Raw genomic sequence first — 26,249 nt, forward strand, 5'->3', positions numbered from 1 at the left:
TGAATGCATTGCTTTTGTTCATGACATTAAGAAATACCAACTTCAATATAAGAAATACCAACTTCATATAAGAAATACCAACTTCAAAATATTAAAAAAAATTTATGCAAAATTGACCTTAACACGCAAATTTAAACACTTTATTGGCCCCCTGAACGCAAAAAAATGAAAATATTGTTGTTCTAAAAAAGGGCATACCCATGAGGGAGCCCATTCAAAATACAAAACTAATATTCATATAAAAAACAATATTTTATGCAAAATCGACTTGAGCACGCAAATTTAAACATTTTGTCGGGCCCCCCTAAACTCAAAAAATTGAAAATTCTGTAATTTAAAAAAGGCATAGCCTAGGCTACCCATAAGGGGGGCCCATTCGACATACGGAACTAATATAAAAACAATATTTTACTCAAAATCGTTGAAATCAATCTTTTTATCGGTTAAATTTGGACATTTTGTCGGGCCCCCTTGAACTCACCGGGCCCCGGTGCAATGCACCGGTTGTCCCCCTCTCGTGGGCCCTGGCTATAACAACCAAACCAAGAACTTAATCATTGAATGTGAGTCTTGTGTCAACATCAATGTCATCATTGCATCACAGCGACACCTTCTGACCGCTTTTTTTTTTCAAAGACAAAAACATTGTTGTGGAGCAGGAGTCATGGCTGACAACCCGGATAAGCGGTTTATCAAAGTATATGCACCCGCTCATGTCAATAACGGAGCATAATGAACTTGCATGATATGATTTATTGAATATGAAAGTTTAGTCTGGGATAGTTGTCAGTGATAAACCTTGTGCGAAAATCAGGTCGACAACATATAAAATGTTCCGCACACACTTCCACAACAAAGACGTTCCCCACCAATAACATAAAGAAGATGCATGACGATACGAGCAGTGGCGTAGCTAGGGGGGGGGGGTGGAAAAAACGCATTTCATTTTCACATGCTTTTTCTTGAAGGGGCGGCAAAATCTGAATCCGCCCCGCCCCGGTTGCACATTCCCTAGCTACGCCACTGGATACGAGGCATAGAACGAGAGTGAAATAAATGTTCAACCCTCAGTTCTTATCTTTGGTGAAGCTACAAAAGCAAAATTATTGCCCAACCATTAAGAACTCAATATAAGCCAGGCAATGTGTAATTACTAACTAGTGCAAAGCTTATTGGATTGATTGGGAGGCGATAAAAGACAAACAAAGCATGATATTGGATATTGCACGAAAGTAACTAGTGATTGCAAAGTAACATGATAAGATGCGGATTACACAAAAGCGAAAGGATCTGGAATGATTGCAAAACTACATATAAATATTTGCCATACCAGAAAATGTGAAGCATTGGATAAAAACTGATAAAATTTGATTGAGCAAATCGCACAGAACCATCTAAGCAGCAGTGAACCGCTTTTTAAAGTGGCCAAGGCCCAAACCAGTTAGCGATCTCATTACAATACACTGAGCATTGATGCAAAACGGTCCTGATCGTTTTGTGAGTATCTTCCCATTATTCTGTTGAACTTGGGGTCAAATGGGCTGGCTGGGTAAATGTTAGCCCCATACTTCATTCCTCTGCATTCTATTGCGTAATCTCCTGTCTTTGTGACGTCATCACTCACAGCCGGGAGCGAGCCACGGAGCTTGACGTAACTGTGACGACACAAAACAAAAAGTAAATGTACTATGCCGTGAAAACAAATTTCCTCGTGGGAAAATTGGAAGGGCCAAAAAATACCTCAATCTGATGTCCATCTTACAACAAAAGAGCACATTGTACACTTGTGCACAGTGAACCTCCATAAGATCAGGAGCCATGGCTCTAGTCCCGGTTTATGGCCAAATAAAGAGAAAGCTGGAGTGGAGCTGAAATAGTCTCACTGGGAACGAGACAACTTTGCCTTCTTTTACTACCTTATGCAGAATGCGAACATTAAAAAGAACATTGTTGGAAATCGCTGAGCAGTTACCACCTACCACTAAAATCTGAGCTAAAGTCAATTTCGAATTGTGGCAAGCGGTCAGTGAAAGGGACTACAGCTTCAAAAGTATAATAAAAAGTAACATGGAGCAATGTTATATTTAAACTTGGACTAATATGGAAACAAAAGATTAATTTTGGCAACTTTGCAAATGGGCCATTTGACGTCATGGGACATTACCATACATGACGGAATTCGTCATAGGCAAACGTCTCAAGAAACTGGCCATCTCACCCAAAAGCTATTTCCTTATCCATGGCAAATGCGTGGCTAGCATTCCTTGTGTATCCAACTACCTCACCGTCTCTGTGTATGAGCTCGTGGCCGAATAATTGAACAGGTCTGGAATGACAAAGCAGTGGTTGCTATCAACTTGTAGCGATGACAAGTTTCGACGTCAAGCATTCAATAGTTTAGTGGCATGGTTACCACCAGCGGGTGATGCGTTTACATCAAGTTAACGACGAGAACTTTCCGCTGTCATTGCGCTCACATTGAGCTGGTAATTGACATGAAAGGACATAGCAATCAGTCACGTGACCGGAAACCACGTGTTCTATCAACCTCGATTTATATGAAGCCTGATCGTGCGAGACCTCAAGTGGAGGGACAAATGACTGCAGCAAAGTTGAAGTTTCACCAAGTGGATCACATTCATCTTGAATTGGTTTCTAGTTATCAACCGTTCGTGCCGTCAAAGCGAAGAAGCCAATGTGACGACAGCATTAGTGACGACAGCATTAGTGAAAAACGCCTATAAAATAATCAATTTTCTATTTGTTATCTAACGTTACAACAACGCTATTTCAACAAAAATGAACTAAAATCAACTGAGGTTTTACAATGTGAAAACAATTCAATCCGATAACTTACTCTTCCACAGTGAGACAGACTAAGATCTTCTTTGGATCCTCCATCCTCATCCTCCTAACCGCATCCGATCCCACATAAGAAGCGTCATCGTCACAAAGATGTAACAACCTTGCTTCCGAGGGGGAGTCATCGGGGCGTATGCTGTGCCCCCAGTGATGGAACCCTGAGTAGAGGTAAGGTCGTGTTTTACAACCAACCACCGTAACTTCAATTGTTAAGTTTTTATAATTCCCAGTTTTTCCAATTTACTTTCAAATATTCACTTTGCAAAATAAAAATAATTTTCAAGATGACTAGCAACAATCTTCACAGTTATTTCGTATGAAAATGTGGATTTAAAAAGTGGTGCATCCATGGCCAGTATCTTCGGACTTTATCAGGGGGGATCTTTCAACAAAAATGCTGTAAGAGAAGCACTTTAAATCATAAAGGCGATTTTTAAAATCACCAATAAACATTGTCAAGATTTATTTGGTCAAACGTTCAGGTCGATGTGACAAAGTAGTCGTGGATGTTTCACCTATCTCCGTGCTCAGACTCTCCATGGCTCTGTATCCAGCGTCGCATCCGCCCGCTCTTTCGGTTTCTTCCATTATGACGTCATAGATGCGGGGAGCGTCCTTGGACGAGCAGTGAACATCGTAACCAATTTCTCCAGTCGATGATAGTCTAAAAAAATTAAACTTCGCATCTCTATTATTGAAAAGATGCTAAAGTCATAGAAAGGATCAGGCACTAAGGCTATGGCTTCTATAAGGCTTCCTCTATTGGCGATCACAAATCTAGAACTTCAATGCTGTGTGGGAGATAGCTAGTCGTCGATGGTATAAAGATTGACTTCGAGCAAAAACTTTAGAGTTTTATGTCACTTCGCATCACTGAAACATGATAAATTGCCAGTTGAGACATGCTCATTGCTCAGGCTGGTTCTGTTCAGGCCGCCAGTTCATGATAAAAAATAGAAAATCAAAAAAATTTCAAGTGCTGTTTGAATGCTGAACAGTGAACAATCATTTCACAATAAACCAATACCTCATTATCGTGGCTGGCAACCCTGCTATCTCTCCTGCCATCCAGTGATTGTGGTTGAGCGGATGAATAGTTTGGTGGCTAATGGCTCTTTGCAAGATGTCGCGACTGTTTTCAAACAAAATTGATAATAAATAACAAATTCAATTAGCTCATAATACAAGTAATACATTCTGCAGCAGCTGCTCTTAGTTACAACATGGCAAATCTTCATCATTGCCAATGTTTTTAACGCTTCTTTGACCTCTTACAGTCGGCCTTGCTTAAACATTTATCATAACTCGAAATCTTGTATTTAAAAATCACCGCAAACAATATCACTACTTTCTATACTGGAAGATAAAAAAAAATTTAATGGTGGTGTTCCTAAAACAACCTTTTGATTACAAACTTATCAAACAACCTTAAAGTGCCCCTGACAGGTTGGATCCAAGTATAGTAACTTTTAAGTATAATATATTTTTAAGTATAGTAAATTTATTTACCTGTCAGAGGCACTTTAAGTTCTTTTGTCGTCAAATTATATGACGTGGCTCAGCGTTAGAGGTTTATGCGATTGACATAAGTTGAAAAGTCGCTAGAAAATATACTACAGAAACATGCCGTGGAGGACTGCATCACCTCTTGGGTCCTTGTACGCTAAGCAGACACATGTCCTCTGTCCTGTCCTCCACATTGCACTGGAGTCCTGAACATCTCAGACGGTCGCTTAGGTATCCCTTGCAATATTCAGTGGTGATCCCGCCCACGGTCATGTAAAACTCCGGTGCTGCAAAACATTATGTTTGATTTAACCAAATATCAATACCTCCACGACATACAAGCAGAGGATGATGAGACACCCACCTCCAGATTTATCCTCCATCTTGGCAACTATAAGATCGGATTCAATTCCCCCTCTCTCGTTCAGCATCAGCGTGTATGTGCACGGGTTCTTTTTGGCCTTCCCAGTGACGTCACGTGAGAATATGAGGCGGGCGGCCGCGGGGGCGTCGGGGCCGGTGATGAACAACTTTCCCATGTAGCTCGAATCGAACACACAAGCGGCAGTGCGGCACGTCAGAGCCTCGCGACCAATCTAAGCAGAACTCGATGTCAGTGAGTTGGAGAGGTCGTATAGGTGACGCCATCTCTTCATATCGAGGTCACAGGTCATTATTATAACAAGGTACCTAAGTAACAACTGTGGCAGACACATATCCACTCACTTGCTTATGCGTCACTCCGGGGTACTTGAAAGTATAATCGTGTTCTAAATAATCTCTGTAAGGATAATCCACGTGCTTCTCGTTGCCATAGTAACCATAGAAATCATAATCTTTCACGGGGACGGTTCTATTGAGACCACTAGAGGGCACAAAGTAGCCTGGCCTTTCCCAGCCGTGCTTCTCTTCAAAGTAACAACCCCGTTCTTGCAAGGTCTGAAAGTTACACATTAATATCATGTTGGTTGCCAATGAGAACATGATGCGCTTCTGCTAGGTGAGACATAAAACGTAGCGGATGCTTCCATAATAGCGGGAATCTAGTACCACAAGGGGGATCGCTGCACCACACTTCTCCACCTAATATGAATGTAAATCAATGATAACGGCGTGAAACAACAGCGGTATGACGTCAGCTTAGGACGGACTAGACGGCGAGTCTTTCTATCTCTATTGCGAGGACAAAACTTTTGGTCTCAAACTCAATTAAGGTCCATGCAAAGCTGAACAAATGATTGTTTGATGTTGTACGTTTCTGACAACATTGTATCCATCTATGAGCCTATCTCTTAAGGGGGTGAAACAACTATTGACTTTCATATTTAACATCGTATCGACTCTACCTATCCAAACAGTGGTTTACTTGATGTATTGAGTCCTTGCGGGCGTTCCTTCCAGCGAGGGGTTGGTCGTAGTGGAAGGCGATGCTGTAATGCTTTGCATAAGCCTCGTGGGATTTCTCTTTCAACCAACGATCGTTCGTGACCATGCTGGATGGAAAGCGTCTGGAAAGATGAGGAAGAATTAAAAAGATGAACTGGCTGCAAATGTGCAGATGAAGAAACAGAAAGATGCCTTTCTTTCTCACGGTGGGGGCGTATCAATGAAACGCCAAATGAAAGAACATGGCGTTCTACCTAAGACCAAGGATCTCAAACACGCGGGGCGCATGCGGCCCGCGCTGCATTTTTGAAATCTCAAATAGTTAGCAATTAAAATTCATTCTTATTCACTTAAGACGAAATTCACTCTAAATTTGCTCAAAAAATCTAAAAATGCCCATCAAACTATATCTGACTTTTAAGCGCTAGCCTACTGTCCGGCAATTTATTGCGTGCGAGAAAGCAATATTGTTACATCACAATCACATTGCCTAGTCACTTCTTGTGCCATCATCGCAATAGCAACCGTGGCAGCCTATTTGCGGCAGTCAGTTGTTCCAAAGTCGTTCTGTTCGCTTTTTTTTTTCTTTTCGATTTTACAATGCTTTTCTCTTTGTTCTTACTACTATTTCTTTTTATTGCGACCTTATGCGATCTTACTACAGTACCTCTTTCATTGCGTTCTTACCGTGTTATTTTGTTTATTGAACATTGATGAAGATGAGCTGTATTATTAGCATCGACAACGCACGGGCACAAGTAATTGACACGGCACGGCGAGACAAGCACAATAAACACAGGCAGGTTAGCGACTTCAAAGAATCTGCCTGGCACACTCGCGGTGGAGGGGAGCAGCATGTTTTTGGAGTGGCGTTAGATCTGGGGAGGAGGTCCACCAGCTTAGGTTGGAGGGGCCAGGTTGGTACCTGTCTAAGGAGAATGTGGATCGAAAGCTCTGTAGGACCCGTCGGAAAAATTGGAAAATCGGAACGGGCCATGGAGACAGGATTAACTTTCCGCAATGCAAAAAGGTATTGCGACCTCGGACTAATTATTATAAGTATTCATTTGGCCCTCAGAGCAATTTGAGTTTGAAACCCTTGGCCTGGACGAATCCAATATTTTGTATAAATGTAAAGCAGTAAGCTGAGAGGGGACATAAACTACTTGAAAATTGGTGTTTAGTCTTTTTGTCAGTCTGTCGAGAAATTCAACTAATTTGAAAAACGAAATAACGTGATTTTCCAACTCACCTGATATCCCAAGAGAACATGTCAATGCTTGGGCCCCCATTGATAACCCAGTTCGCAATCTCTCTCCCGGCCCCACCTCCAAGCATCATGCCCCCGCTGTTGAACCCGCTGCCGAAGAAAAAGCCTCGTACTTCCGGGGATTCTCCGATGAGAGGGTTGCCATCAGAGGTAAATGATTCTGAAGAAAACATGGTTCAATACACCAATCCCGGCAAACTTACTATCGGTTTATTTGAGGAAACAACCTATTGAATTCTAAATTTTCATACATCTCCAAAAACCAGTTAAAAAGTGGTTATAGCAGTGATCTGTAATGCAAGCAGCGCAGCCTGTGGTAGCACGGAAGTAGAATTTGTTCGATGATGATCATTACCTGGTCCGCATACGGTGGAGCGAATTCCAACTTCTGCTATTGGAGGGAATAACTCACAGGCGTTTTCCACACAACCACCAAATACATCCCAATCCAAATCGTACAAGCCGAACGCAAAGTCTTCCTCAAGCTGGTGGGGATGCAAAGAATTAGCAGGTAGTGTAAACACACGAACATTTTGACCAATTGTAAATAAACACAATTATAGCATTTGTCAAGATCAAGACATTAAACGAAGAGCTTCCAAGATTGATATTTCCAAACTATCAATATCTGTGGCCAACCTTGTCACCATAAGAATACGGTTATAGGTGAATTGTTCGTAAACAGTTGTTCGTAAAACAATTGTTCGTAAAATTAATTCTTCGTAAAGCAATTCTTCGTATACATCAATTCTTCGTAAGGTGAATTGTTCGTAAACAGGTGATAGGTCAATTGTTCGTGAACAATTTTTCGCAACAGCAAGGTTTGTCTTGCAATTTCCGATGAAGATGCATAATGCAAGTTTTCCTGAATAACCAAGTTACGACAACATAAACAAATAAGCACAATGAAAAAGCGCATTTTTTGTTATTTATTGGAATACAACAATTGTCTGTGTTTAGCAATTCTTTGCTTACACTACCAATACTACTTTAAGTAATTTCGTACAAATTGTCCACGAGCCAAGTTTAGTATGAAGTATTGTGTGCAATTCCACGCAAGTAATCACAAATTTCATCATCTTGAAAGTCTTGATGCCAAGTTCGGACGACTCTAGTTAGTCTTTCTGCACTGTCCTTGTACTTCTTCTTTGGAGGGGGCCCTGCCTGGCCACTGACATACTGTTCAATGCGAACCTCATTTAGGTTTTGCTCTCGCTTGATTGCAGATATGAACTTCCAAATATCTGGATGATTTGCAGATACCTGGAACATGAACCCTCTGTGCCATCCTTCAATGCTATTATTAGTTTTGGGAAGGCCACTGAGGACGCCATCATAGCAGTTCCACATTTGAATTGCAAACATTGGAGGACGGCGCCCTTGACGACGATCTGGGCGCCCAACCCAAGTGTCTTCAAAGTAGTCAATTACTGGCTGAGCAACATCTGGTAATACATTCCCATCAATGAGAATGTCAAAGGCCCGGCTGACTTCATCAATAGGCACAAAGGCCAGAGACGACAACATGCGCAGCCTCAGAGCCAACTCTGCACTTGTCTCGTACTGCTCCTTCAGGCCACTTGATTGCGTCTTTCTCCAAACGCACTGGCACAAATGGAAGAAACAGCCACGGTGAGTTGAAAGTGGGTACTCTCTGCTTACTGCATTGACCATGGCCATCTCAAAGTCAGTCATGATTGTCTCTGGAACAGCAACAGCAGGTAACAACTCCTTGATCTTTTGCAGCAGATGAATGTATGTCCCTCTCCTTTTGTCCCCCAGCAGGGCATACACCAGAGGCACTGAAGTGTTTTCCTTCAGTCCGTGTATTGTGTAAAGCTGTTCAAACAGTGAAGGCACTGTCTTGAAGGTGCCGTCAGCATACCAGTGCTTTGAACGGGCAAGGAGCTGCAGATTTCTTTCAGTGGCAAAGAGGACCATACGGTTATCTGCAGGCCCAGAATCATAGGCCAAGAATGTTACACCAGCAAACGTTTGCTTTTACTCTACTGGAAGCACAATGTCACGGAGAGAACATGGGATTGCTGGGCCTGCATTTTCCTTCAATCGCACTTTGGTGACTGCCCTTTTCGTGCTCTGCACACTTGGAAGTTTTGCTGCCGTGGCTTGACTGAGTCCAATAGTTTCTGCTGAGACGAGGTAACTTGGGGCATCACGACTGTCTTTTGCTGCACAACGAATATTTTCCATAACCTTTGCTGCTTCGACATGACCAGCATCTCCAGCATGATTGTGCTCACCTCTGGATTGTACAATGGCTGCCATAGCAGTTGTTACTCGTGCAGGACATTTCTTATGAAAATGCTCACATTTCCAATAAGTAGTTTCTTGCCCTTGTGCGTTAAGTGCAGGGTTGTCGGTATTTTACCCGACCCAAAAAAAACCTCCTAAAAACACCCAAAAAAAAACATAAAAAAAACCCAGAGCATCATATTTGTCCAGTTTTTATTAGAAAATTAAAAAAAATGAACAAAAACACTACAAGGCACTTAAAACAAACTTTAAATTAGGACTTAAGGATGTGATTGTGAAGTAAATTTCCAAGAATAAACTGAAAACGCAGTGGATATTGTACAGTACACAAAAATCAAGTAATGCCACTTTGTGTATACTACACTAAAACTCATTTATGCAAGAAGGCCTTATAGTTAAACTGGTGAAAGTACTACTCTACTGTAGTCTGTATATATGATGTTAAATGCAATTTAGGAGGCTATTTACCAATTACAGATTCTGGATTCTAACGCATGGCTGTTTCAGAGCATTTGCCTATATGGCCATTGGCCACGCAATCGGTCAATTGCTCATCCATTGCTATACATAATATATATATATAAATGATAAAAAATATTGAAACATGATGGCATAAATGCTCCTTGCCTTTAAATCTAAAGCAAATGATGCAATAATGTGATTTCTACCACGGTAGCATCAACTTGGTATAGAAATCAGTGGATGATGCAACATTCAAGCAACAACAACCCTAGTGCATTATTTTATTGAGTTATGCAAGCATGTACTGTGAGTGAAAGGCACTTCATTCGTAAAAAGTAGTTTTGAGGTGAAATAAGCATGAATCTACCTTTTTTTGCGTCTTTTTTAATAAAACCCAAAAAAACCCGAGTTTTTTTTTAAAAAACCGGGCGGGTTAGGCTTTTTTAAAAAAACCCGGATTTTTCTCAACCCTGGTTAAGTGCACTATAACCTTTGTAATAAAGCTGGCCACTATACAAAAGTTTTGGCTTTCCTTTTTCGCTGCTCACAAACTGTAATGCCATTCTGAATCAGGGACTCTACACTCTGTCTGCTCGTCTACACCAGTGATTCTCAACGTGGTCCAGGTGGACCACTGGTGGTCCACCAGGAATTTCTGGTGGTCCACAGAGAGTTCTATAAATCCTTTATAAAACGTTCTTCAAAATTGTATCATCTACTACAGTAAATTATGTAAGGACTGCATACAGGTGTAAGAAAATTATGTAGCAAGTATGATTGTATGTCAGCGTGATGTAAAAATCAATTAATCATGTTTACTTCGTGATTTTTGTTCGACTTTTCTGGAAGTGCTAGATAAGCATAAGCTCAGCAGTTTTTGAACTTATTTTACTAGTTGACGAGTAGGCTATTGAACTGTTCAAGGCTTAAGTGAAGAGCTGGCAGGCCTAATCAATAAATCATATGCTGCTGTAATTGTTGTGGTGTTGTCGGTGCACGAAGATTGCGCTTCTTCATGGTACAAAGTTTCTTTAAGGAGAGTAGAGCTATTCGCTGTTTCACTGAATGTTAATTAAATTATTTTATGAATGTCACATGCTATATTTTTTCAAACGCTAAATTAAGTAGCTTTCTGCAGTGCTTTCAAATTAACAAAATGTCAGAAGTTCCTGTTGCTGAGAAAGCAAAACTGACAACTGAGACATTACCCATAGCCATTTTATTGAAACAATGTGTGCAATTGTGCATGGTGTTTCGTTAGAATAAAATTTGAAATTAAATTTATGTGTATTCAGGTAGTTAAGTTTGAGTGTGCAAATTAAAAGGGTTTGCTTAATTAGTTAATTACGTATTATTTTATTAAGGACTAAGATTGAACACGCCCTTGAGTTTTCTGACCTATGTGTAAATGTGTAATAGACTACAGTTTCGACTAGTGGCGTTCATGAGGCGTCAACATATCAAAGTGGTACATCGGATTTTTTTTTTTAAATATGGTGAATGGGCCAAAAAAGGTTGAGAATCACTGGTGTACAGTCTACACTCTACAGGTACAGCACGTCTTTAAGCACAATTAGCACATCTCTAGCATATAGGCTACCCTAATTGATTGTTCGTAAACAATTGTAACGGTTTTTTTTTTTAAAGCTGTAGCCTAACTTTTATGAACATTTGTTTACGAACAATTAGTATTACGGTCAATTGCATGCCCGAAGAATTGCTTTACGAAGAATTGCTTTACGAAGAATTGCTTTACGAAGAATTGCTTTACGAAGAATTAATTTTACGAAGAACTGTTTACGAAGAAAACGTCGGGCACCAAGAATACACATCTTGGCTTGTCTCAAATAGAAATAATAATAACAATATTTATATAGCACCACATCCACAGTGCAAACTATGCTCCTGGGCGCTGTACAAGTGTACATGACAGTGGTGATAAATTAATACGGTACTTTCAGTCATAATGTTCAGTGAAATAGAACGTTTTCAAGCGAGTTTTGAATTCATTGAAATCATAAAAAGGTGAAGGGATACTGAGACATTAAACGAAGAGCTTCCAAGATTAATATTTTTCAAACTATCAATTTCTGTGTGGTCAGCCTGGACACTGGACGTCACACCATAAGAATAAACATTTTGGCTTGCGTCAAAACATTAAAAGTTGAAGAGATACTGATTAGTGCCATAACAAACTCACTTCCCCAATGCACAAAAAGTAACCGTTCAAATACCACAACTATCTGTCACCTTTCCACAGGGCACAGGATTAGATTCGTAGCCACCGATCTGTATCGTGTTTCCCTGTCGCCTCAAACAGACGGACGAGTCGTGGTCCCTGACACTGGGCACACCCTCGATGCCAGGTATAGACTCGGTGATGACGTAAGCATGCTTGAATGCGACCTGGGGAGTGTCTACTCCAACCATCTGTAAATTGGAAGCATTCAGAACAGAGTTGACAGCACGGAAATAAATTGAAGTTCTATTTGCTTTATAAGAAAGACCTTCTAGTTTTCTTTATGCATTAATTATTATATTTGATGGTGGCAAGGTTTCCAACTTATACGCACTGGTCCTATTATTGCTTCACAAAATAATGAAGAAACTCACGTGACAGGGTGGATGAGTTCTATGATGACACAGCAGCGTGTACAATGTGTACAAAGAATTCGAAACACAAACACTTTAAAACCTGGAGGGGCTAGCTAGGTTAAAGCGTGTTATTTTCCAATTTTTGAATTTTAGTAGAAAGATAAGTGACGTGGCCTATTATTACAGCAAAGCCACATGACTAAAGCAAACTTTATCTATGAAAAAATCTCAAACATTCAATCTCTGGCGGTATAATGTGACAGCCATTGGTAGATAAATGCACAAAGTCATCATAACCTACGAAAACAAATCATCAGAAGTGTGTAATTGTACGCTTATCAAGTTACGTAAACTGAAGATGAAGAGATGAAAAAACTAGCACAGAATAGATTATGAAATGACTTCATAAAATGACTTATCGGTATGCATTAAAACCACAAAATAACATTTAAACTTGTATTTTCGCACACCCATATACTTTATTTCTTTGCAGGTTTGCATTGACAGAAAAGCAACCCAAAAAAGTTAACCTATAGAAAGTAACCTTTCCAATGTGCGGCGCCCATACACCGGTGCAATTGACAACGTTGTTCGTCTTTATGGAGCCGAGTTCTGTTTCCACTGAATCGATTCGTCGGATTCCCATCGAGTCTTCTTTGGTTTTAATACTTTTCACTGCGCAGTCTTCAACGATCTGTTGAAAACATTCGCATTGGCAACGGGATCAATAACTTCAAAATAGCGCCGTGCAAATGCAAATGTAGGAAGCTGGTTCTCAATGAAGTGCCAATGCTGTACAAACACATTTTGTTACCGGTACAACTGTAGCAAAGCTGACTAGGTCAGAGGCTGCAGTGAATGTATGGGTCTTGTACTCACAATGGCTTCATCTCGCGCACCGAGTCCATCCCGTTAGCGAAACCGGTTATGCGTTCTACTTTGTAACGGAAGAAATGGCATTATCAGAAAACGCTGGTTCGACTCTCGGGGTGTGCACTAGGCCAAAGCATTGTAATAACAATTTACTATCCAAGGGCACCTGGTGGATAGAATAATTTACATATACAAAACTTTATTAAACGGAAACATTACTCTGTCAATCTTGGTGACCTTGTCTGCATCAGTGGTTCATAGCCTACACAAGCACGTGAAACTGTCAAGATTAAGCTTTTTAAGAGGCTTTTCCACTCCGAGGATAAAGATTCCCCCAATCAACACTCACTATCATCTTGGTGTATGAGGTGGTACAGTCACATTATTCCATCCAGGCACTGCAACCATTGGACTGTGTTGCTATGAAGCGCTGTGAGATTAGCATTACCATCTTGATGTCAGTAGATAGGGAAGTGATGGATGATGTGTGTGACGTACTACGGGGCAAGGAATTAAGACGCGAACTTCCAAAACTGCAATCGTGAGTTTATGATCCTGTACATCAAATGGACTGATTGATATCATTCATGCACAGCAGTTGGTCGAACCCGGGATAACAGGATATCTGACTACGTTCTGCTTTAGGGATCCAACCTCATTAAAAGTTAAACAATGTTTGTTTGCAAACAACCTTGTCACTGTAACAGTTTTTTTAAGAAGAATTACCGCATAAATAGAATTGGCTGCATACAAACGTGTTTGTTCAAGAATTGACAAGTTCGGAATAACTTTTTATTGACAAAAGCAACGCAGTGGAACATCATGTTGCCCAGTGTCCATGGTTGTGGCTCAAATAAGTGGTTGCGTTCAAATCATCAAAAGCCATTCATTTAAAATTATTTTCATGAAGTCGTTATTAAGAGAGTTGGTTAGCACATGACTTCGTGAACGAAGAAGCTTCAAGATCAAGCAGCGTAGGTTCGACTCTCGGGGTGTGTGCTTGAGCAACGCATTCTAAGGACTGCTCTCCATTCAACGGCACCTAATGGATGAAATAATTACCCGCCAACAACATTTCAACAATCGGAAACTTCACACTGCCAATCTCGATAACCGGCCCTGAGACAAAACCTTCTACAAGTATGCGAAACTACCAGAATAACGTATCAGGGCTTTGTCAATCCGAGAATAAAGATTCAGAAACCAAACTAAACTTGTCATTTCCAGTGGATTTGTCAGACCCATCATACCAGGGATGTGAGCTTGAGCAAGGCATGTTCCGCACTCCGTTCAGCGTGACCAACTGGTGGAATAATTCCAAAACAACAAGTCTAAACTTTACTCGATACATCTCGGTGACCAGGCCTGCGTCAGTGGTTCAAAGTCTCCACAGGTATGCAAACTACCAAGATTAAGCTCTCAAAGGCTTTGTCAGTCCAAGGATAAAGATTCTCACAACCAATGCAAAATCGGTAATACTATCGTTCTAACCCTAAATATGAGAGTCATAATTCCCACCTTTGCACCATGTCGTTTTGCCGCTCTGGTGTAGGAAATACAGGTGCCAGCAGGATCCATAGCGCCATCTAACGGACTGTGAATTCCACCTATCACTTTGGATAATTCCAGACCAGGGTAGATATCAGCAATGTCATATGGTTTAAGAACATTTGTTTCTATACCAAAGTACTTTCCCATCTGTGACACAATAGACAAGTATATAATTATATGTTGTCTTGCGAGTGACCTTACCAACCCTACATTGGAAAACAGAACATATTAAAAAGATAGTTTCGGGAGAGAGCTTGCTTTCTTGTACCAAAAACAGGCAAGACACAACAATACAACAGGGTTGAGCATTATAACAATATAATTTTACATATTTACAAATAGTTTTAACAGTCAAATGTTTTCGGCTTAACTTAAGCCCTCATCAGTAAGGCGATGTGAAATTTGAATGGACAAAATCGAATTATCACACAGAGTGACTACTGTTGTGTAGAGTATTTTTGTGAAGTTTTATGCAATAAAATCCAGTATCCGTAAACATGTAAGCGTTTTAAGGTTAGTATTTTCTAATTCTTGCAAGGTGATTCCACAAAAAATACTATCACAACGCATCAATCCACGTGATCCAGATAGCGAGCTCTGAATGGCTAGTTAGGGAAAACGCGTTGTGTGCCGCACACACGCGCGCGCGAGCAATTGCTGTCTGCTGCTGAGCAGTGCTCTCATTTTACGGGAATTTGTCCCTAAATCGGGACTTTTGACCACTTTTAGGGACAAGTTTGGGGAATTTGATGATTTAGGGATTTTTTGGGGATTTTAACAGTTTTGTCTTGTTCGCTTACAAAATGTATGGAAGTTTATTTGTAAAGTTTTCTTCCATATTTGAGTTCGTATTTAGCAAAGAGGAAATACGAAATTGAGAGAGTCCCACTTGATCATGTCTATGTGGATGTAGCCTCGACAGCTACTCTTTCTCAATGTTTTGAAAAAGATCCAGCTGGAGTTCGACAGGTGAGATCATCTTGCCTCAGTTTTATGCTGGAGCTAGTAGGCCAAATTAGGAAAAGGTTTATTTAATGATTCCAGGAATGACACTTTTAAATCTTTAGAGTTCTTAATTCTGTCCAATGCAGAGTGAAATACTTTCTACCAACATTGACAAAAGTATATACATCTTTCAAGTTTTGGCAAATGTAGCACCACTACAGTAGATTTGGTAGACATAGAGTGGAGGAAACAAGCGATTGAAGAGCCTCAACGATGGTCGCAACGATATGGTAGGGCAAAGTGGGGCGTGTTGTCACAATTTTTACAAATCAGCATATATCTCGTTCTGTACCAATGGTATCGAAATGCTAGATAGTGCAATTGAAAGAGGTATCATTCGGCTTCTTTTAGCTACAGTTAAAGTTTTTCTGGATTATTTCGTTTTTACATAAATGCATGTTTAATGCAAGTGAATGGACTGTGACAACACGCCCCACCCCGGGGCGTGTTGTCACAAAATTTCTGCACATGCTTTCTGACTAAAATATGACAGAAACCAACAAAAAATGGTTTTAATACAGGCTGAACGAATAAAAAATATGCAAAATGCAAAAAAATTTAATTTACAACATATTGGTAAAAATTTTATGCCCATTATCAAAAACAATAAAAATGTCATCTTGAGAATTATGTGTCACTATCGAATATATGTGTGTATCATTATCTAATATTAATTTTTATTTCCTAAAAAAGCGTTGTATTTTAACAAATACGCATATTACCTCGTTGTATAAGCACAAATAATTTTTTTATGTTTCTTAATATTAAAAATGCACACCTCGGGGCGTGTAGTCACAGCTGTGACAACACGCCCCGTGGTATGAAATCAGGTGGTTTCAACAACCATGTGTACATCTCTACTTGCATGTCTTATCTGTTTGGTAGGCTATGATGAAAAGAGCAGGCTTAAAGCTAACGAATGATATCTTTTCTGATCAGTTATGATCATACCTTAGTTTTCCAGACCATTTTTAGTTTAGTTATAAAACCTGATTTTGCCCAAAATTCAATGGCACTCCTCATAATTTCTGCTGTGGTGACAAATTTATTAATCTTCACTGCTTGTAGGAAAGAGAACTGAAAACTATGCCTTCCATTGAAAACTCGTGGTTGTACGCTTGGGTTATCACATGGAAATCGTGCTGTGACAACACGCCCCTGTGACAACACGCCCCACTTTGCCCTACATATGGAATTTTGGAAAGAGCAGTTATCTCAGAAAACAATTAGAGGTGAATTAAAGTACAAGCACCTGCGTCAACTTGTCACTTGCCTAATGTCCTTGCCATGTTCAAATGCCCCAGTTGAATGAGTTTTTAGTAGCTTGAAGGACATTAAAACTGACCACAGGAACAGTTTAAAGAGAGAAAGTTTAGTTGGTTAGATACACACCCAACAAGGTATGAAGTCAGCTGGCTTATCAGGTGACAAACTGGGTTTAAGTGATCGATCTAAATTGTTGAAGTTGGCAAGGGCTGCGAAGAGTTCAGCTACAGATGCTGAAGCACATGAACTAATTGCTAGTCGAATTAGCTCTGATGAATAAGTCGCTAGTCGTGCACACTGCACAGCTTATGTCATTTTTGGCATGTGATAAGCATTGGTAAATCTTCACTGTATCCCTGTAATGTTAAGCATCACTGTAAATTTGAAATACTGCTTTTACATTTTGCTTTAAGACTTAGCCCACTAACAACAAAGTCATGTAGAATGGTTTCGCTAGTGTTGTTGTTTAAACCGCTTACGGTAACTCTTGTTTTTTGTTTCAGAACATGAAACTGAATGTAATAATGATTTAGGGAATTTTGATGTAATCTAGGGATTTTTAGACGTGGCTTTGGGGACTTTCATGTTTTCGTTTATGAGAGCACTGCTGCTGAGAGATTTATACCTTGAGATGCTGAATTGCTGATTATTATTGAAGATAAGGCTGCAAAATTCAGATAAGAAGTTGTGTTCAGCCGAAATGTTTGCTATGATTTTATGCTTGGTTGTTAAATAATCATTCAGGCTTCGGTTCAAAGTTAGTTTAGGCTAGGTTTTCCAAATTGTGTAAAGTAGGCCTAAGAGGCAGCTGTTTGTAATTATCAGGTCTTCTGGAATAAGAACTGCTTATTCAGGTGAAGTTGCTGTTTGTGGTTCTGTATTTTTTATATGTAGCTTTGAGAATGACACTAATAAAGTTCATAGTATTACGGAAGGCTCAGACAACTAAGTTTACAGCACTTAAATTCTTAGTTCTGCGTACCGTACTGTAAGTGGGCTATGTTTTTTTTCTTCAAAAAATACATTAATCTCTTCACATATTATCTTTAGTTCATAAAGCTGACATTGTTGTGGGTAGCATTGTTAACTGTTAAATCATGCCTAAAAGTTCTAAAAAGAGAGTAAGAAGCATGGAAAGCTCTTCTGTCATTGGACCCTCCAAGGAGCTTCCCACCATACTCTTCAACTATCTTTTCAGTTAATAACGCTTAAATAATTGTGCTTCCTTTTGATGGAAGTGCTTCCTTTAAAGCAGTGGTCTCCAACCTGTGGGTCGCGACCCCAAGTGGGGTCGCCTTAACTTTTGCTGGGGTCGCCATAACTCACCATATTCAATTTATTACCAAAAAAAGGACTGATACTTTTTTGTTTTAGTTTACAACTTTTGCCTGTGTTTTGGAGTACCGCTTGCCACCTCATGTCACCTGTGGTCAGGGAGTCGAACCGTTTGATTTTTCCGGTTCGGGTCCGGTTCTGGTTCAAAGATTGTTTCAAAATTTGGTTCAGTTCCGGTTCAGGTTCGAAGAAACTTAAAACCGGTTTTATAAGTTCCGGTTCGGGTCCGGTAAAATTAGGCCTCGGCCTACTATTGCCCAACTACTAACTAGCCCAATTGGGCGTGAAAACCGCAAGGTTGGCAACACTGATCTCAACACTGCTTTGCTCAATTAACTTGCCCTTGTTGTTTGTTGCACAAGTTACAATCAAACTATATTGTCTATGATGTCACAGAACAGAAGTTATTTACCTCAAAAAATTCCTCTCCAAAGCATCGATGATAGTGGATCGTGTGTTACGGAATAGGCTATAATTCATCCGTACAATGTGGCCTCCAAGATAACAACATGCTACGTACAACTTCACTTACCACAATGCGAACAATGACGTAATGCTGGAGTGAACCGCTTTTTTCAACCGGTTCGGGTTCGGTTAGGGTTTAAGCTAACTCAAATTTTCGGTTCAGTTCCGGTTAAGGTTCAGACAAAATTGCACCAAAACCGGTTTACAAAAATCCGGTTCGGGTTCGGTTCGACTCCCTGCCTGTGGTGCAATAACCAAAAACCGAATAGTTGCGACAAGGCGGCGCAACACTTTACATTTGTAAGGTAAAAGTTTTGTAGTAGGCCTAGGACAGAGCAAAAGCATTCACGATGCTAGTTAAGACTAACTTTTTATTCAAGGTGACTCCAGAACGAGCGAATAGTTATTTATTTAAAACTCGTGGACAGTATGCATGCTCAACCATCGCATTAACAGTGCAAATTAAATGTTGAAACAAATTGACAATTTTGTGTTCGTGAAATTGAGTTCATGTGTTAATTGAAACTTCTTAAAAACAATCATTTTGGAATACTTTTGTGTAGCCACATTGGTCACAGCGGTAAACCATAATTTCTTCGTGGGAAAATTGTAACTTAAAGTTCCCGGATCCTTTCGTCTGCATATAATGACCGAAGAAACACACACTTGAACTTCTTTTCAAACAGTGTATTTCTGTAAAAATTAGCCCACGGCTACCAAAAACGAGGGGGTGCAACGCGTACACCACTGAAAACTGTCACTACAGAACAGATTACTTGGATAAAAGACGGAACTTTTGTCCAGCTAGCAAGCACTAAGCCAACAGTTAAATGTGCGGCCAATTTTCAAACAATCATTTTACGAATGACCAGAATAGATATCAATATCTCAAATTCACGTAGAAAGTAACTGTGACGCAATAAATGAAAGACAATTATGAAGTCATTCCAACAGGTGTTTAAGCTGATGTAATATTTCCTGTTTAAACAGGCCCAAACAGGTCCAAACAGGTCTTATGAACGATGGTGCAATTTTGGCACATGCTTTAGGAATTTCCATGACGTAATATTCAGTAGACTTGAACGGTTTTTATATGACGTTTGATTTGGTGAAAATTGTCGGGAACACACATTTCTCTGTAATTGCGTATACTTGCTCGTATTATTTAGTTTCAGCATTAGGCTACTTGAAATATTTTTCTTTGTTTTGTAAAGCAAAATGGGGTCGCATGTAAATGCTGATTTCATTTTCAATTAAATTGGGGTCGATTCTTAAAAAGGTTGGAGACCACTGCTTTAAAGGGCCGATCGGAAAAATTCTACCGCATGTTGAAGACCTTGAATGGGATGAAAAATTTCTGCCAATTGAAGGCCCAAAATTACAAGTACTACCTGAGATTATCTCTGATCTTTCCGCAGATCAAAGATATCTTCTTCTTTCACTGCTGATTTACCAACACTACGATATGTTCTTGCATTCTGTACTTTGTTAAAGGTGATACTCAAGTACTTTATTACTGCAAGTTTTTCTCTGACTGGTTTTAATTAAGCTTGGTAGTGACATAAAACATAGTGCGTTGAGCTCGCAGTCGAGAGCCTGCATGTTCGACTCCAGCCACTCGCACTTGCTGTTGTTTCTTTGGGCAAGAAACTTTACGATAATTGCCTCTACCCAGTGATCGATTTCGAGTAATGGGTAACTTACCAAATTTAAGCCATAAGTAGAGTAGACAACCGGAAACAGACATTGCAGTCGGCTGCAGCATGGGTCAGGTGTACGTCGGCAGGCGTACACCGATGCATAGCGCTCAAGTCCGCTTTCCCGCAATGCAGGATAAAGATAATAAAACAAACAAACAGACCAACTCGTATATCTTCGTATGGATGAAGGATAGTTGTTAAAAATACTAACATTTTAGCTTGCATGTATGAACAGTACACGTAGGCTACAATAACCAACTAGAAGACACTTTTCAAAACCTTAATGTGTTGAAATAATTAATTGCACGTTTACAGAGACAGAGCACTCATAAGGAATTAATTTTTCAGGAAGCTGGAAAAAAGCTAACTATTCTCTTTTCAAATGAAGATCGCATTCCTAAAACAATTGAGGTTTCTCCTCTCCCAACGTTATCGTAAAGTAGAAGCACCGTTATACCAAATTGGGCCTCTTGACAAAAGGACAATGAAAACGCTTCAAAAGAGAGTTAACAAAATGGTAAGTTCTTACATAATGGTATCTTTTCAAACTTTTTTGTCTAGTAATTTTCTATGAAATGTAAGGCTTTTATAAGTATATTCTTTGATAACAGGGTCATGCATAGACATGTCCCATGTTGTGTACTGGGGTTGGTCTGTTGTTGCCATTGACATGGCTATTCTAACAATATTTGTTGAATGGAGCCATATGAGAAGGAGAATGGGTTACTGCCAATTCTACAACCCCACTTCACCATTGCACATGTAGTTCAACCAACTCTAGATAGTAGGTGGTTTAAGGATTTTTCGATTTCCTAAAGCATTTCCTCGTGGGAAAGTGATTCAGATGTTTTGATTTCTATGTCTGTAAAGGCAGGCTTGTGCTTTCACTAAAGCTAGTCGTGCTATGGCGAGAAGATTTTTCTTGACTATCACTGATTTTTACTGCCATTTGTCCGTAAGAGTATTAATTGTTATGTTTGGCATATATTGTTTTTCGTTGTAACAGTCAGAAATAAAAACAAACTGAACTGATTTACATGGATTATTTTGTGTTCTTTACATTTATCAATCACACAAAAAACTTGTTTTTTAAGAGCCTCAAACAACAGCGAGGAGATGATTTCGCTGCAGCAAAGAATTCACAAGTGATAGAGGAAGAGAACTGGAAAAAAACAGCAGTTTTCTGCAGCAATTGATGAAGAAATTGACTCTCCTTTCGAACCAGCTGCACCTGGTACATCTGAATGTGACAATGCTCCGGTATTCAGTGATGATCCTGCTCTGCGATCTTTTTCTGTGAACATGTTAGAAAATATTCGCAAAGGCAGTAACTCTTGTGATGTTTCTGTCCGCACTTTTACCCAACCAAAATTAAATTTGGATGCCAACTCACTGTTCTCTTTGATTGGGACCATGCCACGCTTACTGAGTCTATCCTTACTTCACACTTGACCATGGATGAATTAAAGGGTTTGATAAACACAAAGTTTGAATACCCTCATTTTCCTGCCCATACTCAGGCTGTGCAGCGTCTCATTTGGGAAGTCACTAACGACTGTGGAAGTGTTGCTGGCCATCAACGACGGGATGGTTTCATTTGGGCGAGAATTGCTTCGCGTAGGGTCTTGCCGAAAGCAGACACGAAATCTGACTTTCTTTCATTGGCTGCAGTATGGTGTTTGGATATTCACCACTGTTTCTTGTTCATTGCCTTTATTCTTCATTCGTTTGTGCACGTTTTACAAGCACATATAAAGTTGGTTGGTTGATGTGTAAGCTACCATTGGAGAGTTGCAGTTACTATATCTGTCAAAAAACAAATGTAAATCGGCGAAAACAATCGAATATTAATGCAGTGCGTTGTGTGATTATGTTATACATATTACTACACAAAACCAAAGTGTCATCTTATGCACAGTGCATTCCTACTCTTGCCATAGAAGTGAAAAAGGCTTTAATATCATCAGTTTTTGCTGACCAAGCAAAAATAGGGTTGCCAGGTGATTGTTTAATATCTTACCGTACACCGCCAGACTTTACCTAAAAAGGCAACTAGCAGTCGCATCATATGTAATTGTAGTTGTGGTTGTTAAAGTTGGAAATTTTTACAATTTAAAAAAGATAAACAAAGTTTTTTCTTCAAAAAAATTGTACCTGGCAACTCTGTGCTGGCAACAAATGCCAAAGACAAAATCGACTACATGTTTAAGGTTGCTGAATATTTTTGCGTGAAATTTTACAGAAATACTCTACATAGCAATAGTCACCCTGTGTGATAATTCGATTTTTGATTTTTTAAAATTTTTTGATTTTCACATCGCCTTACTCATCAGGAATCTGAAAATATTTATAAAAATGCAATAAAATACTTTCAAGAAGTTGAAACTGTTAAAACTATATAATATTTGTAAATATGTAAAATATATTGTTAATGCTCAACCCTGTTGTATATATATTAATAAGAGTAAATAAATGTAAATGACTGCAGGACAATTTTTATTTTATTAAGTCAGACAGATACAGAGCAACAGTATATTAACTAAAATACAATTCCATATAATGCACCATAGTGAACCACAATACTGTACTTCCTCTAATCATCAGTGCTTCATGTAGCTTACAGTTCCCATGGCTTTGTATATGTCCATACGTTCTTCAGTGTAAGCTGTGAAAAGACCCCCTGTCTGGACCCAACCTGTTTCCTGGCCGCACTCTTCGGGAAGAATTTGAGTCATCAGTTTGAATGTGTGATCAATCATCTCCATCTCAAGACGATGAGCCGATAACCTCCAGAGGATTCCTAAGGTACAAAAGTTTTCATGATGAGTGACTTTAGGGCTGGTGCATTTAGCACGAAAGCATTAAACTTCATAAATAAAGACCTACCGATAATAAATGACCTGCTACTACTGGTAACCAAGATAATTATATCATTTTGTGCATTTTGCAACCTTTCTCAAGCACGTAATGAAAACAGTCATTTAATTTCTACCTTGGTAGAATATTGGAAGAGGCGTTGTTTTGTTCAACAAAAGCAGACAAAAACCAAGCAAAAATAAGGAATTTATCATGACATAAAACAAACATGGGAATGTTTTTGCTTGTTCACCAATGCCTTGTCACAATCATTCAACTGCAAATGAACTGATTTAATCTATAATGAAAAAAACTTCTACAAATAAATTAAATAACACAACGAATAAAATTACAATACTGTACATATCTTGCATTTGTTTAAATAAATACCACCTAAAACATAAGATGTACAATACATTGCATAGTCTATGAGATACAACTGCCCATAACGCTGTATACTACCAGATTTAATATACAAGATCTGTAAAACTTTTGGGTCAATTTTTCATGCTTGACATTGTCTAAATGCATACCTAGCTGAAAACAATCTACATTGACATTTTTTGCTGCAACTGACAAATTATACCAAAACAATACAAACCATTAGTATGCCATGTTGTTCCTGCAGTAAGTTTATGTTTTTCCAGTAACACAACTTTTCCAACTCCCATCTTAGCAAGATGGTAGGCTGTGCTGCATCCCACACTCCCTCCACCTATCACTATAACATCCGCTTCAGCAGGAACTGAACGAGCGGAAACATCCTTTCCCTGCTGGACATGCAACGATGACTCGTATGGGACTCCCTTGACATCAGTTATTAAACTGTCAGTGCTTTTACTTGTGCTTCGTAGAGATGATGTCCAAAGAAACCGCCTGTGTAAACAAAATTTTTAAACAAATCTTTTGGAATTATCATTAAACTGAAAAGGAAAATTTACATTAAATTTAAGTCAACTGTCCAATCTTTTTTTTTAACTTTCACAAACAAGACAATCAGATTCATTCAATATGAATTACAATCCATAATGAAGCAACAAAACAAAACAGATGGAAATTATGCAATAGATTGGGTTTCACTTTTAGCAGAACGATCGTTGTAGGCTAAAACAGGTCGTCAATATCTGCATTGTAAAGTAAGATGTTAATTAATAAAGCTTGAGAAGTATAAAAGTATCAACTTTAACACATTAGCATTCAAAATAATTTAAAAAAAATTGTATTATAATATATACAAAAAAGGTACCAACCTCACTGGAAGACTATGGCAAGATATCCGATATAAATGATTGAATGAATGTTGGCTAGTAGCCACATTACATGCTTGCAAAAACCTTCTTACATTTAACATATTACGCTTTATTCACTTTACTACACTCCACACTTTATTTACTATATTATCATATACAGGCTATAAACAAATAGTCTCATCCCTATGCTGCAACACGTAATTGGTATTTTCATTATATAATTGCAACATATTTGACACACGGTGAGTTGAAGTTGTGAGACCATCAAAATGAGGCTTCATTTTAGATTTTGAAATCAACTAAGTTACAGAATAGCACAACCTTAACCTAGATGAATACAACTTTTCTTACTATCTTACTTTGTATTATTTCAATCCAACCACTTGCCTATACTCTCACAATCATCTTTATTTGGAAGCTTTGACGTCTTTCCTGACTTTTAATGTAATTATCATAAATAAAATACAGCTTGGCGTAGCCACTTCAAAATAAGTAGGCTATTTCATTAAGATAGTAGGTTTGAGGAAGTAGATTTAAAACTAAGCAGTTTAAATATTTCAGCAAATGTGTAATTCAGCTTGAGAAACTTTCAACTAGCTTTGACTTTGGTTGGATTAAATCTTCATCCTCGGATTGAGAAAGCCTCTGAAAAGTTATTCCTGGCAGCTTCGCATATTTGTAGAAGGTTTGAACTACTGACACTGCAACAAAAATTGGTTGAGTGAAGATGCCATTTGTAAATGTGTTGGTGTCTGTGAACTATTCCATCTACTTTTGTAGATGTCACAGCACAGTCCTCAAACACATTCCATAACCACACACCCTAAAAGTCGAACCAGCACCAGTCAACCTTGAAGTCTCTTTTTTTATGAAATCGCCACTCAACCAACTGGGTTACAACTCTACATGGGCATTGGGCAAGCACAATAGCACATGTTAAGGACAAAGTCAACAAGTGACATTGCATCTCAAAAAAACTGTTGTATCAATGCTTACACCAAGTGGTTGAAGATTTAGATTAAGTGAACGGGAAGGCAAGGAAGACAATTTTTGTGTCCATCTTTAGGCATATCTTTAACTGTCCTGACAAAGGCACAACAGCATGCTCTTGAGCAGTGTCAAACTGGTGCCTTTCGAGTGCCAGTCCAGGGCTCTCACCACTTGGCTATGCAGCTACATCTCTGAAAATCAAATCAAATTTATTTGTTATTATAATGTAAAATTTAACAATCAAATTGTGAAATTTGACTGTTAAATTTAACAATCAAATTAGCCTTGGTTCTCTTTGTTTGTAACATTACATGATTGAGAAACAATATGGCAGTCTTAGTTTCTCAATGTACCCTACTAGTACTAGAAAACAACAACACACCCAGCAAGCTGGTGCTAGAGAGAAGCCTAATTACAGATCCATAGGATGCATTGTCTGGTTGCAATTTATTGTAACTGTCTCCGCCGCCAGTGTAGCCAAATCGTTTGACAGCCGCTGGCTTCGATCAGTCTTTCAACAAGGTTGATAGGATCTCCATTCTGTTTTGTCCTTTGCGATGTTTTGCAATCGATGGAGATGTGATTTGCTGAGCAGGGATCCCA

At 39.1% G+C, this 26,249-nt stretch overlaps 1 protein-coding gene across 1 annotated transcript; it reads right to left on the minus strand.

Moving 5' to 3' along the window:
- On the minus strand, positions 1 to 24,836 carry LOC145780976 (sarcosine dehydrogenase, mitochondrial-like). Its single transcript, XM_082592665.1, has 17 exons — positions 24,657 to 24,836; positions 24,008 to 24,282; positions 23,172 to 23,350; positions 14,747 to 14,926; positions 12,900 to 13,049; positions 12,011 to 12,190; positions 7,380 to 7,509; positions 7,007 to 7,184; positions 5,735 to 5,876; positions 5,095 to 5,307; positions 4,733 to 4,964; positions 4,508 to 4,655; positions 3,890 to 3,994; positions 3,378 to 3,526; positions 2,858 to 3,020; positions 2,219 to 2,326; positions 1 to 1,655 (listed from the first exon to the last, which is right to left on the minus strand). The coding sequence occupies exons 1-17, from the start codon at positions 24,755 to 24,757 to the stop codon at positions 1,454 to 1,456; spliced, it is 2,835 nt and encodes a 944-aa protein (XP_082448791.1). The 5' UTR covers positions 24,758 to 24,836; the 3' UTR covers positions 1 to 1,453.
- Between the last annotated feature and the right edge of the window lie 1,413 nt (positions 24,837 to 26,249).

Source organism: Aplidium turbinatum, chromosome 12 (assembly GCF_918807975.1).
Source record: "Aplidium turbinatum chromosome 12, kaAplTurb1.1, whole genome shotgun sequence".
In the NCBI taxonomy this organism is placed as follows: domain Eukaryota; kingdom Metazoa; phylum Chordata; class Ascidiacea; order Aplousobranchia; family Polyclinidae; genus Aplidium; species Aplidium turbinatum.

What these genes read in the sequence shown, in the direction of transcription:
- LOC145780976 (XM_082592665.1), bottom strand. Translation starts at nt 24,757, where the DNA reads ATGTTAAATGTAAGAAGGTTTTTGCAAGCATGTAATGTGGCTACTAGC. An exon ending in CTCCACCGTATGCGGACCAG is followed by an intron (nt 7,185 to 7,379) that starts GTAATGATCATC and finishes TGTTTTCTTCAG; the next exon opens with AATCATTTACCTCTGATGGC. An exon ending in GTCTGTCTCACTGTGGAAGA is followed by an intron (nt 2,327 to 2,857) that starts GTAAGTTATCGG and finishes TTGTCATTCCAG; the next exon opens with ACCTGTTCAATTATTCGGCC.